The following is a 15,033-nucleotide window of genomic DNA, read 5'->3' on the forward strand; positions in this document are numbered from 1 at the left end:
TAAAGTTTGCCTGGAATAGAGTCTACTTATAAGTTAATTTCCTCAGACCTTTGTCTGCATTCTACTGGGTTTTTGTAACTGAACTTGCTGTTTGTGATCACAGAAGCTAATGGCTTGCTGCATGAGGGCAGTTAATTACGAATCAGTGAGGTGAGATGGGAGTCAGATCCCTCTCCTGGTGTTTTTTTCTGTTGTTACTAATTACAGCTTTCAGAATACTTCCATGCACTACCCTGGGTTGCATAAGGTGATCCATTAGAATATAGGAAAAAATTTAGAATCTCTTTCTACATGCATTTTTTAGGAATGAAGTTTTTATTACCTTTAATAATATTTAATATACAGGTTAACAGCAATGCACAACTGATTTATAACTATACATATATTAAGGAGCATTTCAAAAAGTTTCTAAAACATTAAAAAAATGTTGGAACCCCACTAATCTGGGCCAGTCTTTACTCATATGGTTTAGTTCTCTTTATGCTTTTCTAATAGATGTTCACCTCATCTCTGAGTTGCCTTTGGAGGAATCTGCTTTGAGAGACAGATGGTCATTTGCAGTTCTGCGTGTTAGAAATTTGTCTCTGTACACGATATCCACTGGCCTTGTCTTCCTATTTGGAGACACTGTAGAATAAGCCTTAAGTCCCTTCCTAGTAATCTTCAAGTACTTTGACAGCCATTTGTCTTGTGATCTCCTCTTCCCCAACCAGTTTTTCTACAGATTAGGAACATACCTATTTCTTTCAACCATTTCTGATATGATGGTTTTTAAATTTCTCCTTGGCTCCTTTCCTTGAGACACCTTCTGGTTTGTCAAAAACATTCTTCTTAGGTTTTGACAAGATCTGAACACGGTATCCCAAGAACTGAAATGTAGTTGAAGTGTCTGCATTGTGTTTTTAAGTGATGAGGGATGTATTTGGATATGTTTTATTAGGGAGGCACCTTGTATGCACAGTTCTTTTAACGATCACTAGGAAAATGGTTTCAATTATGTAATCATAGAGTGTTTGCTCTTGTTCAGTTGCTAAATTGTGTCTGACTGCATCCCTGGGAACCTGCAGCACTCCAAGATTCCCTGTCCTTTATTATCTCCCAGAGTTTGCTCAAACTCAAGTCGGTTGAAGCTGTGATACTGTCTAACCATCTCAGCCTCTGCCACCCCTTTCTCCTGTTGTCCTCAGTCTTTCCCAGCATCAGGGTCTTTTCCAGTGAATCGGCCCTTCACAAAAGGTGACCAAAGTATTGGAGCTTCAGTGTCAGTCCCTCCAACAAATATTCAGGGTTAATTTCCTTGAGGATTGACTGGTTTGACCTCCTTGCAGTCCGAAAGACTCTGGAGTCTTCTACAGTACCACAATTCAAAAGCATCAGTTCTTCTGCGTTCAACCTTCTTTATGGGCCAACTCTCACATCCATGCATGACTACTGGAAAAACCATAACTTTGACTATATGGACCTTTGTTGGCAAAGTGATGCCTCTGCTTTTTAACGTGCTCTCTAGGTTTGTCATAGCTTTTCTTCCAAGAAGCAAGTATCTTTTAATTTCCTGGCTGCAGTCACTGTCCACAGTGATTTTGGCGACCAAGACAATAAAGTCTGTCATCACTGTTTCCCCATCTATTTGACATGAAGTGGTGGGACTGGATGCCATGATCTTAGTTTTTTGAATGCTGAGGTTCAAGCCAGCTTTTTCACTCTCCTCTTTCACTTTCATCAGGAAGCTCTTTGGTTCTTTCTTCTTCACTTTCTGCCATAAGGGTGGTATCATCTGCATATCTGAGGTTGTTGATATTTGTCCAGGCAACCTTGATTCCAGCTTGTGATTCATCCAGCCTGACATTTCACATGATGTACTTGGCATATAAGTTAAATAAGCAGGATGATAATATATAGCCTTGATGTACTCCTTTCCCAATTTTGAATCAGTCCATTGTTCTACTTCCTGTTCTGACTGTTGCCTCTTGACCTGCATATAGATTTCTCAGCAGACAGGTAAGGTGGTCTGGTATTCCCATCTCTTTAGACTTATCCACAGTTTGTTGTGATCCACACAGTTAAAGGCTTTAGCATAGTCATTGAAGCAGAAGTAGATGTTTTTCTGGAATTCTCTTGCTTTTTCTATTATCCAAACAAATGTTGGCAATTTGATCTCTGGTTCCTCTGCCTATTCTAAATCCAGCTTGTACATCTGGAAGTTCTCAGTTCATGAACTGTTGAAGCCTAACTTCAAGGATTTTGATCATTACCTTGCTAGCATGTGAAATGAGCACAATTGCATGGTAGCTTGAACATTCTTTGGCATTTCCTTTCTTTGGGATTGGAATGAAAACTGACCTTTTCCAGTCCTGTGGCCACTGCTGAGTTTTTCAGATTTGCTGGCATATTGAATGCAGCTCTTTCACAGCATCATCTTTTCAGTTCAGTTCAGTTCAGTCGCTCAGTCGTGTCCGACTCTTTGCGACCCCATGAATTGCAGCACGCCAGGCCTCCTTGTCCATCACCAACTCCTGGAGTTCACTCAGACTCACGTCCATCGAGTCAGTGATGCCATCCAGCCATCTCATCCTCGGTCGTTCCCTTCTCCTCCTGCCCCCAATCCCTCCCAGCATCAGAGTCTTTTCCAATGAGTCAACTCTTCACATGAGGTGGCCAAAATACTGGAGTTTCAGCTTTAGCATCATTCCTTCCAAAGAAATCCCAGGGCTGCTCTCCTTCAGAATGGACTGGTTGGATCTCCTTGCAGTCCAAGGGACTCTCAAGAGTCTTCTCCAGCACCACAGTTCAAAAGCATCAATTCTTCGGCGCTCAGCCTTCTTCACAGTCCAACTCCCACATCCATACATGACCACTGGAAAAAAAACATAGCCTTGACTAGACGGACCTTAGTTGGCAAAATAATGTCTCTGTTTTTGCATATGTTTAGGATTTGAAATAGCTCAGTTGGAATTCCATCACCTCCACTAGCTTTGTTCGAAATAATGCTTCCTAAGGCCCACTTGACTTTACATTCTAGGATATTTGGCTATAGGTTAGTGGCCAAACCTTTGTGGTTATCCGAGTCATTAAGACCTTTTTTGTATAGTTCTGGGTATTCTTGCCACGTCTTAATATTTTCTGCTTCCCTTAGGTCCTTACTGTTTCTGTCCTTTATTGTGCCTGTCTTTGCATGAAATGTTCCCCTGGTATCTCTAGTTTTCTTGAAGAGATTTCTAGTCTTTCCCATTCAAGTAGAACAAATTATTTTTCTCCATTTTAGTAGTGATCTCTCAGTTAACCCTGTGTCAGTTAAGTTTTGCGTCAGAAACACCTAACATGCTCCAGGTGGGGAAATAAATGAGAAATAGTTGGGCGTTTTAATCTATATTAAAAGCTGGGCAATAGATTTTTTCCGTGAGTGAGTGGAAAATGGAGCTGTTTTGTTGCTATGTATTTCTTTGCATTGTATTTAAAGAATAAATGCATATCTGATTTTTAAACTTATTTAATTTTGGTTGCACTTGGCCTTCATTGCTGCGTGCAGGCTTTCTCCAGCTGCGGGGCTACTCTGTTGCAGTGCATGGGCTTCTGCTGTGGAGCACAGGCTCTAAACACACAGGCTTCAGTGGTTGCAGCACAAAGGCTCAGTAGCTGTGGCTCATGGGCCCTAGAGTGCTCAGACTCCAGGAGTTGTGGTGCACGGGCTTAGTTGCTCCGAAGCATTTGGAATCTTTGTGAACCAGGGATTGAACCTGTGTCCCCTGCATTAGCAGGCAGACTCTTATCCACTGTACCACTAGGGGAGTCCTCTGTATCCAGTTTTGAAGTCTAGAAAATGAGATTGCTCCTTGTCAGTCTCAGGAGCAGTAGTGCTTTCTGACTAGCAGGAAATAAAGTTACTTTTAAAATTAAAACAGTTATTAAGTGCCATATCAGATTTCACTTGAATAGCCAGACTTAAATCAAGAATTGAAGGTAGACTCCCCCTCACCCCCAAGAAATGAATATGGCGGGTTTAAAATGTTTTATTGGTTAAAAACAGGAGAACCTCAAAAATAAACATTTTTATATAGCTGTTTGTTTTAGCCTTGTAATCTTTTTTTTTAATGTATTTTAATTTTTTAGACAGTGAAACCCCCAAACAGATATCATAGTCTGATTAGATCTATACAGGTTCATCTTGTAGTTCTTCCTTATTGTTGAAATGATATAGGTTCCCTTTAGGGAGTCAGCATGAACTGGTTTTTGATCAGTGGGCCAGGTATGATGTAATTGGGGTCAGGCAAACCTCTTTTCAGTTACTTACTGCACAAATTACCTAAATTATGTGATCCTCATTTTCTTCATCTTGCAGTACTTTTGTGAGGATCGCAGGTGGTATGTAGAAAGCGTAGCATTGATACTAGTCTTTCTGCTGTTTTCAGTAGTTGCATAGTTTAGTAATCTGAAGAAACACAGGTTGTGAATGATATTTTACATCCTTAGTCAGATATGGGCTAAACCCTGAGCCCAGTTGTTTTTAGACCTAGGGTTATTTAGAGCTGAGCGAGTTTGGTTGCATAATTAGTGTTAAAATTGTCTGCTTCTATAATTTATTTTTTATGAATGAAAGTTTGCTTTCATGTTTAGGGCTTATTACTTTCTGATCCTCAAAAGCTGCTACCTTGGCAATCCAGGGCATTTTATTTGCTCGGTGAATACTTACTGAAAAGCTGTAACTCAGTCCTCTTTCTGAGACAGTTTAGTTTTATTTGAGGATGCAAAGAAAGGAAATAGAGAGTATGACCTCTTTTTCTGTAAGCCACAAAACCCAGCCTTTTCTCTTTCATCATCCTTTGCATTTGCCCAAAGACCTGTTGAGCCTAATTTCTCTGCTGCTACTGCTAAGTCAATTCAGTCGTGTCCGACTCTGTGCGACCCCATAGACAGCAGCCTACCAGGCTCCCTCGTCCCTGGGATTCTCCAGGCAAGAACACTGGAGTGGGTTGCCATTTCCTTCTCCAGTGCATGAAAGTGAAAAGTGAAAGTGAAGTCGCTCAGTTGTGTCCGACTCTGCGACCCCATGGACTGCAGCCCACCAGGCTCTGCCGTCCACGGGATTTTCCAGGCAAGAGTACTGGAGTGGGGTGCCATTGCTTTCTCCGAATGTCTCTAGTATGTGTTATATATTCTCCAGAGTTGGTTGAAAACAATCTGGTTTCTTACCTGTCTTTCTTGAAGAGCAGCATTTCTGATTTTTCTGAATTTCACTTACTCGTTCTTCTGCGCTGTGCTGTGCGGTGCTAAGTCGCTTCAGTCATGTCTGACTTTGCAACCCTGTGGACTGTAACCTGCCAGGTTCCTGGGTCCGTGGGATTCTCCAGACAAGAACACTGAAGTGGATTGCCATGCCCTCCTCCAGGGTCTCCTCTACTATCAGATGTCATACTTAGGCTCATCGTTAATCACATTTTATCAGTGGAGACCTGTCAAAAATAAAAGTACCTAGTAAACATTTGTCAAAAATCAGTGCCAAAGCCCACAACTAATTTTATTACAATCTGTAGTACAGGTATATACTGTACCACAGATTATAGTATATTATAAGCTGTTTAGTAATCAGTGGATTCTAATCATTGCTGTATTAATTCTTAAGTGTATGACTCTAGTTCTCTAATATAGATATCTAGAAAATAATATATATATTATTATATAGATATGTGGTCCACTGGAGAAGGGAATGGCAAACCGCTTCAGTATTCTTGCCTTAAGAACCCCACGAACAGTATGAAAAGGCAAAAAGATAGGACACTGACAGATGAACTCTGCAGGTCGGTAGGTGCCCAGTATGCTACTGGAGATCAGTGGAGAAATAACTCCAGAAAGAATGAAGGGATGGAGCCAAAGCAAAACAACACCCAGTTGTGGATGGGACTGGTGATAGAAGCAAGGTTTGATGCTGTAAACAGCAATATTGCATAGGAACCTGGAATGTTAGGTCCATGAATCAAGGCAAATTGGAAGTGGTCAAACAGGAGATGGCAAGAGTGAACATCAACATTCTAGGAATCATTGAACTAAGATGGACTGGAATGGGTGAACTTAACTCAGATGACCATTGTATCTACTACTGTGGGCAGGAATCTCTTAGAAGAAATGGAGTAGCCATCATGGTCAACAAAAGATTCCAAAATGTAGTACTTGGATGCAATCTCAAAAACAACAAAATGATCTCTTGCTTGTGTCCAAGGCAAACCATTCAATATCAGGGTAATCCAAGTCTATGCCCCAACCAGTAACGCTGAAGAAGCTGAAGTTGAACGGTTCTATGAAGACCTACAAGACCATCTAGAACTAACACCCCAAAAAAGATGTCCTTTTCATTATAGGGGACTGGAATGCAAAAGTAGGAAGTCAAGAAACACCAACACCAGTAAGAGGCAAATTTGGCCTTGGAGTACAGAATGAAGCAGGGCAAAGGCTAATAGAGTTCTGCCAAGAGAACTCACTGGTCATAGCAAACACCCTCTTCCAACAACACAAGAGAAGACTCTACACATGGACATCACCAGATGGTCAACACCGAAATCAGATTGATTATATTCTTTGGAGCCAAAGATGGAGAAGCTCTATACCGTCAGCAAAAACAAGACCAGGAGCTGACTGTGGCTCAGATCATGAACTCCTTACTGCCAACTTCAAACTGAAATTGAAGAAAGTATGGAAAACCACTAGACCATTCAGGTATGACCTAAATCAAATCCTTTATGATTATACAGTGGAAGTGAGAAATAGATTTAAGGGACTAGATCTGATAGACTGAGTGCCTGATGAACTATGGACGGAGGTTCGTGACATTGTACAGGAGATAGGAATCAAGACCATCCCCAAGAAAAAGAAATGCAAAAAAGCAAAATGGCTGTCTGAGGAGGCCTTACAAATAGCTGTGAAAAGAAGAGAAGTGAAAAGCAAAGGAGAAAAGGAAAGATATAAGCATCTGAATGCAGAGTTCCAGAGAATAGCAAGAGAGATAAGAAAGCCTTCCTCAGTGATCAATGCAGAGAAATAGAGGAAAACAATAGAATGGGAAAGACTAGAGATCTCTTCAAGAAAATTAAAGACACCAAGGGAACATTTCATGGAAAGATGGGCTCGATAAAGGACAGAAATGGTATGGACCTAACAGAAGCAGGAGATATTAAGAAGAGGTGGCAAGAATACACAGAAGAACTGTACAAAAAAGATCTTCATGACCTAGATAATCACGATGGTGTGATCACTTATCTAGAGCCAGACATCCTGGAATGTGAAGTCAAGTGGGCCTTAGAAAGCATCACTACGAACAAAGCTAGTGGAGATGATGGAATTCCAGTTGAGCTATTTCAGATTCTAAAAGATGATGCTGTGAAAGTGCTACACTCAATATGCCAGCAAATTTGGAAAACTCAGCAGTGGCCATAGGACTGGAAAAGATCAATTTTCATTCCAGTCCCAAAGAAAGGCAATGCCAAAGAATGCTCAAACTACCACACAATTGCACTCATCTCACATGCTAGTAAAGTAACGCTCAGAATTCTCCAAGCCAGGCTTCAGCAATACGTGAACCGTGAACTTCCAGATGTTCAAGCTGGTTTTAGAAAAGGCAGAGGAATCAGAGATCAAATTGCCAACGTCCGCTGGATCATGGAAAAGCAAGAGAGTTCCAGAAAGACATCTATTTCTGCTTTCTTGACTCTGCCAAAGCCTTTGTGTGGATCACAATAAACTGTGGAAAATTCTTAAAGAGATGAGAATACCAGACCACCTGACCTGCCTCTTGAGAAACCTATATGCAGGTCAAGAAGCAACAGTTAGAACTGGACATGGAACAACAGACTGGTTCCAAATAGGAAAAGGAGGACGTCAAGGCTGTATATTGTCACCCTGCTTATTTAACTTCTATGCAGAGTACATCATGAGAAACGCTGGGCTGGAAGAAGCACAAGCTGGAATCAAGATTGCTGGGAGAAATATCAACAACCTCAGATATGCAGATGACACCACCCTTATGGCAGAAAATGAAGAGGAACTCGTGATGAAAGTGAAAGAGGAGAGTGAAAAAGTTGGCTTAAATCTCAACATTCAGAAAACTAACATCATGGCATCTGTGGCCATCATTTCATGGCAGATAGATGGGGAAACAGTGGAAACAGTGGCTGTCTTTATTTTTCGGGGCTCCAAAATCACTGCAGATGGTGATTGCAGCCATACAATTAAAAGACGCTTACTCCTTGGAAGGAAAGTTATGACCAACTTAGACAGCATATTCAAAAGCAGAGACGTTGCTTTGTCAACAAAGGTCCATCTAGTCAAGGCTATGGTTTTTCCTGTGGTCATGTATGGATGTGAAAGTTGGACTGTTAAAATGCTGATTGCGGAAGAATTGATGGTTTTGAATGGTGGTGTTGGAGAAGACTCTTGAGAGTCCCTTGGATTGCAAGGAGATCCAAGCAGTCCATCCTAAAGAAGATCAGGCCTTGGTGTTCATTGGAAGGACTGATGCTGAAGCTGAAACTCCAGTACTTTGGCCACCTCATGCTAAGAGTTGACTCATTGGAAAAGACTCTGATGCTGGGAGGGATTGAGGGCAGGAGGAGAAGGGGATGACAGAGGATGAGATGGTTGGATGGCATCACCGATTCAATGGACATGGGTTTGGATGAACTCTGGGAGTTGGTGATGGACAGGGAGGCCTGGCGTGCTGCAGTTCATGGGGTCGCAAAGAGTTGGACACGACTGAGCAACTGAACTGATATAGATATGTTATTACATATCTATAATAATATAGATATCTAATATATTTATGTAAGATATCTTTGAACCATAAGAGTTTAACTCCTCATCATTTGGTTGTTACAATAACATGTATTCATGAAAAGTGAATGTAAGTGTAAAGTATATACTTGGAGCAGACTTTTAAAGTGTAATGCACTGTTCCTGAATGGTATTCAAATCTGTCTGGAAGTCTAGTAGTGCTGGAATATTTATGGAACTTGTGCAGTCATGTCCTGGAACTCATCTGCTGGAAATAAACTCCAGTTGCATCGTTTCTAGGCAAAACCACAATGAAATTTATATAATTCTTGTATAAAACCTGACATGTGATATTTAAGTAAGCGGTAACAGACATTCCTGTCAGTGAACAAAACATGACATAGACCTTTTTTCCCTCAGGTGTAGAATGAGCCAAGGAGACTCAAACCCAGCAGCCATTCCACATGCAGCAGAAGATGTTCAAGGAGACGACAGATGGATGTCTCAGGTAAAGGAGGTGCACGTGTTAGTATTCACAAGGGCGAGTCTCTTCCATTTTTAGAGCCTTGACCAAAGCTACGAAAGGGTGTTTTTAATGGTCAACAAGAACTGATTACTGTAAATAAAAATTTTATGTTAGAGATATCATTCTAATCACCATGTGATGTTGGAACTGAGGAATATTTTAAAGCATGTTCATTGCCCTTTGTTAATTTTAGTAGATAGCGAGGTTTCTATTTTCTTTAAACTTTTTTAAATTTCAAAGTAAGTTCATAAGTATGCAACAAGTATTACAAACAGTTTTTTTTTTTTTTGAGGTGCTAAATACTCTTTATTTGATGCTATACATAAACCACACTAAAATGCCTTTCATTAAGTAAAAGGCTAAATTTTAGATAGAGAATTTTAATTAAATTGGCATAGTTTATAAAACCAAACAGTTAAAGTGGACTTTGTCAGTGTATTTTCAATCCTTGCCTTAACAGGCTAATGAACACAACTTGAAACACGTGTGAATCCTCCTCTGTTTTATGAGACAGTGAAGGGACCTTTTCAGTATTTAAATATATTAATATAACCAGTTATAGAAATCTAAATATAAAACCAATCTCTTACAGGTTTTGAGAAGGAATGCACCATCTCCCTAAAAAGTTTCATATTCCTTATTCAAGTTCAATCATCTCTTTAGAATGGGAAAAGTGACAGTACTTGTTGAACCAGAATTACTATCAAAATTAAAAAAGCTGACCATATTTGTTTAGCCACAGACCAATCTTATTTAAATCAGGACTGTCCAACAGAATTATTCCATCAGCCATTCATGATCTGAATTCTAGTGTATGAGATCAATTTAAATATGGTACACATAAAAAGTCATGAGACACTTCTGTTTCATAATAAATAAGGCAGTGGCCAACTATTACTCATTGGTAGCTTTTTTGAGATAAGCTATCAAGTCCTCCCTCTCTCCCTTCTTCTTAATGCCAGCAAAGATCATCTTGGTTCCAGGGATGTACTTCTTGGGATTCTCCAAGTACTCCATCAGCGTCTCCTCTCCCCAGGTGATACCTTTGTTTTTGTTGGCATCTGTGTAAGAGAATCCAGCAGCCTGACCTGTCTTTCGTCCAAACAGACCATGGAGGTTTGGCCCAGTCTTGTGCTTCCCTCCCTTTTCCACAGTATGGCACTGGGCACACTTCTGAACAAAAATCTTCTTGCCCTTTTCAACATCACCCATTTTAAAATCGTTCTTTTTCTGTGTGCGACTGAGAAGTTCCCGCTCACAAGCCGAACGTCCCGCTTTCTATCTACAAACAGTTTAGAAAGAACTTCTTATATCCTTCATCTAGATTTGCCACTTGTTAGTTAACATTTTGCTGTATCTGCATAATTATTCTGTCTGTATCTGTTTATACTATTTACCAACTTAATATTTTTTCTCAATCATTTGAAACTGTGTTGCAGTCTTCATGATGCTCCTTTACCCTTAAATATTTGAGTGTTTTCTAAGAAAAAGAACATTCTCTCACATAACTGCAGTATGGTTATTAAAATCAGGAAATTTTACAGTGACAGGATACTCTTACCTCTGGAGAAGGAAATAGCAACCCACTACAATATTCTTGCCTGGAGAATCCCATGGACAGAGGAGCCTGGCGGGCTATAGTCCATGGGGTTGTAAGAGTCGAACATGACTTAGCGACTAAACCACCATACTGTTAACCTAATGCAGAGCCCATATTCAGATTTCTTCAGTTGTCTGTTGTTTATGTCAGTTTTCTTCCCAGTCTTGGATCGCACATTGCGTTTTGTTGTCATATATCTCTTTATTCTCCTTTAATCAGAAACATTTCTTAGCCTTTGTTTTTCATGACTTGACCATTTGTATAGGCTGTTTATTTTGTGGTGTGTCCCTCAATTTGAGTTTGTCTTCTTTTCTCGTAATCAGGGTTCAGATTATACATTTTTGGCAGGAATTATCAGGGAAGTAGTCTTCCGTGCATCACATAGAAGGCATTTTGACATTGGTTTGTCTCATTGGTGGTACTGACTTCGATCACTTGGTTAAAATAGTGTTGCCCTAAACCAGTCCTAATTTGTTGTAGATTCGCAGGTTCCTACTTTATTCAAGTGGGTTATAATCCACTGTAATTTTGAGAGTCAGGTTGTCCCAGGTTTAGCAAGTGGGAATCCCTTCAATCTCTGGTGCCGTTGCCTTCTTAATATGTCCTATTATTTTGTTTTCGGGTTTTTTTTCCCCTTTTTTTTTGTCCCACTGGGTTTTTTTCAGCACTTTTTTCTTTTGCAGTATTTGTAGCTTACTTTTAATAAAGTGTTATCACTTTATCTGTTTTGAACCATATTACCTTTTGAACTAACAAGTTCTATATGATTTGAAGTCTGCAGAGTTTCCTGCTTTAGTATTTCATGATTGTTTTTGTCCTCTTCATAGTTGTATTTGCTTTCTGTTTTTGTCTTCTTGGGCTTAAAAATCAGCCTTTAGCTATTACATTTGGAGTGGTAGTTTTTTATTTTGAGTGTTCTTCTATGGATCAATTACTTGGTTGTTCTTTCTTAATCTTTCTCATTTGTTTATGTCTCTCAGAAAGTATAATGGGGACTTCCCTGGTGGTCCAGTAGTAAAGACTTTGTGCTCCCAAAGCAGGGGACTTAGGTTTGACCCCTGGTCAGGGAACTAGATCCCCCATGCTGCAACTAAGACCCAGTTTAGCCAAATAAATACATACAATTTTTTTTAAAAAAAAAAGGTATTATGAAATATTCTGAGCATCTGTGTGTTTGCTTCTCACTCTAAAAATCTACAGCATTGCTGAAAGAATTGTGTTCCCCATATATGCCACATTGATCACATTTCTTTCTCTTTCCTACTTCCCCAGTATCCTAAATTTTTTATCACATTTCTTTCTCTTTCCTACTTCCCCAGTATCCTAAATTTTTTTCATGTATTTAAATACTACATATATAATCTCTAATCAGTGAATTTAGTATATTTGCATGTTTTTAAACTATGTAAACAGTATCTTCCTATTTATCTTTCAGTATCTTTCTGAATGTGTTTTTTCTGCAGTATATCATACAGGTTAAAAGTATAGCTATAATTGATACATTTTTTTTTTCTCTTTAGTATTTTGTCGCTTTATGTGAAAATACGACAGTGGGTTGTTCATTTTGTCATTGATGGGCACTTAGGTCATTTATAAGTTTACTGAAAAATAGTAATAAAGCTAGATTTATTTATTTATTTTTTGTGTGTGTAGTTTCTGGCATAAATTTAGCAGACGTTAAATAATTAGCACCGACTGGGAAAAAAGATAGTCAAATGAAAGAAGAACATGACTTTAACTTGTTTTAAAAAGCTTGTATAATATGAAAGGACTAATTTGTAGTAAAATATATTGTGCACCTAGATCTTGGCTTTTAAATACAGTTCTCCAGCGAAAGGAACCAGGGCTCTTTGGAGAAATCATTGATTTTTATAGGTGAGGCAAAGAAAATAAAAAGATGGACCTGGAACATCTTACAGTGAAAGAAAACAAGGAACTGCTCGGGAAAGAAAAGGGAAGGGGGATGGAAAAAAAGGTGGCCAGTAGAAGTACCGCTGAAGTGATGGGTCCCCAGTGCAGCACGTAGAATGCACACAGTATTGGTTTCTCTCATTGATGACATTAACTCTGACCACCTGCAGCAGACCGGAAAGAGCACCCAAACTGCAGTGCTGGACAATTTGAGCAAAATAATAATTGATAATATTGGCTTATAACTAAGAATGAGTATTCATTAATCCATTCCCTGTAAATAAATGAATGGATGAATAAATAGGAGGGCAAAATCTTCTTTACAGAATATTTTAAATAACTATAGAAGGAAGGAGGAAAAAGAAAACCATGGATAGGACACTGCAGTACTGTAGGCAAGATCCACTGAGGAATCCTAACATTAGTGACACAGCTTTCAGGAGAAACAATATATTTGCTTAGTGTCTCCTTGTAAATTACTTTGGTAGCTTTAACATACGACTGCACATTTTTTGATACCCTTCCCTCTAGGAACTGGTGCTGAATTTAGTGTTTTGCTTCCAACAGAGTGTGGAACAGAAAATAGTGACTTGATAGTGGAGATAACTGGCAAACACCACCTTACCTAAGTGATCAGTGTTCACATCACCAGCAGTAGGTCATGCTGGTATCATGTACCCACTGATATGATAAACAGGGGCAATTACTTCTGTCATTGTATTCCCCAAAAATCCATAACCTCAGTCTATTCATGGGAAGACATCAGACCCAAATTGAAGGACCATCTGCAGAACACCTGCGCACAGCTGAATGTGTTGAGCTTATGAAAGAAAAGGAAAAATCAAGAGACTGTCCCATATTGGAATAGACTAAAAAAGATATGAGATTAAATTCAGCGTAATATCCCAGATTGATTCAGGAAATGGGCATTAGTGGAAAAATTAGTGAGGTGTGAGTGCAGTTTATTTTGGTTGCTAGTATTCCCTAATGTAAATGTCTTATGTTTGACAGATGTGCCATGCATATATACAAATACTGTACAATCGTTGCAGATCTTCTGTAGATCTAAAATTATTTCAAAACAAAACATTTTTAAAAAATAATGATTAAAACAAGTATTAAAGTGATACTCATGGAGTATTGCCAAACTATCCATCCTTAATCTAGACTTAAGTACCACATATTTAGAAGTAGCTGGAACCAATGAACATGTCCACCACCACCACAGGAATGCAGTCAACAGAGTCCAGACTATGGAGATTAGATTATGACCTAAGATTCTATAGGTCAGACAGTCATATTCCTTAAAAAATAGTTTGGAAGGTGGTGACTGAGGGAGGTGGAACCTGTACATTAAAAGGGATTTTAGGAGACAAATTGTCTGGACCCTGATTTTAAAAAACATAAAATTTTGTTACATTGAGTTTGAACACTAGTTATTTGTTGATATTAAAGAATTGCTATTGATTTTAGAAGAGTAGAACTGGTATTTTGGTAGTGAATTTTTCTAATCTTTTAAGAGTTACATATTGAAATTTTTATACATGAAATGCTCCATCCTTGGTTGCTTCAAAGTAACTTGAGAATGAGGTGGGGCAGTAGTTTCTGAAATGTTGAATTAATAATGGCCATAGTTAGATGATTGCTGTAATTGGTGATGGATATATGGAGACCCACTGTATTGTCCTCTCTGCTTTCCTGTACGCTTGACATTTTCCATAATAAAAAGTGTTTTTGGGGGGGTGATACTAAAAGACTTGACTGTAGACAAATTTAATAGCAAATCATATCAAAACAGTAACCAGCTAAAGAAGGCTTAGCAGCAGACTGACAAAAGTGTTTTCAATAAATATTACAGATGACACACTGATATTTTTGTTGTATCATCAGTAAAAATATCCTCAGATATACTAGATAAATATCTCAATGAGCATGACAAGAACTGTTTAATTTTTTGTTTCCAGAAGGCACAGATTAAAACAGTGAGGAGAAGAAGGAGGGAGAGGGAAATATTAATGACCAGTACAGGTGTGACTGTGGTAAAATGAGATCTTATACATGCTGGAGTCAGTATAGATACAGCCAGTGGCCATTTTGTTAAGAATTTGGAAATATCTCCAAGATCCATAAAAGTGTTCATCTTTGACCTAAAACTTACCAATATGTAAAAAAAAAAACCACACATGTAAATTTCTTCATCTCAGTCAGTAGGAGGTTCCTGGCAAATCTTTCATTAGGAAAA

The 15,033-nt window shown here is 38.9% G+C and overlaps 2 protein-coding genes across 3 annotated transcripts in view; one reads left to right on the plus strand and one right to left on the minus strand.

Annotated features, from left to right (window-relative positions):
• Positions 1-15,033, plus strand: part of PAFAH1B2 (platelet activating factor acetylhydrolase 1b catalytic subunit 2) — a 29,365-nt gene that overhangs the window by 1,794 nt on the left and 12,538 nt on the right. For both annotated transcript variants that reach the window (XM_068988397.1, XM_068988398.1), the window contains exon 2: positions 9,175-9,262. In XM_068988397.1, the coding sequence (XP_068844498.1) occupies positions 9,182-9,262 (81 nt within the window). In that variant the 5' untranslated portion in view covers positions 9,175-9,181. The remainder of the gene's footprint in view (positions 1-9,174; positions 9,263-15,033) is intronic.
• Positions 9,716-10,509, minus strand: LOC138092694 (cytochrome c). The gene has a single exon (XM_068988769.1). It carries the CDS (start codon positions 10,490-10,492, stop codon positions 10,175-10,177), a length of 318 nt encoding a protein of 105 aa, XP_068844870.1. The 5' UTR covers positions 10,493-10,509; the 3' UTR covers positions 9,716-10,174.

The sequence above is a fragment of the Capricornis sumatraensis genome, chromosome 16 (assembly GCF_032405125.1).
Source record: "Capricornis sumatraensis isolate serow.1 chromosome 16, serow.2, whole genome shotgun sequence".
NCBI lineage: Eukaryota > Metazoa > Chordata > Mammalia > Artiodactyla > Bovidae > Capricornis > Capricornis sumatraensis.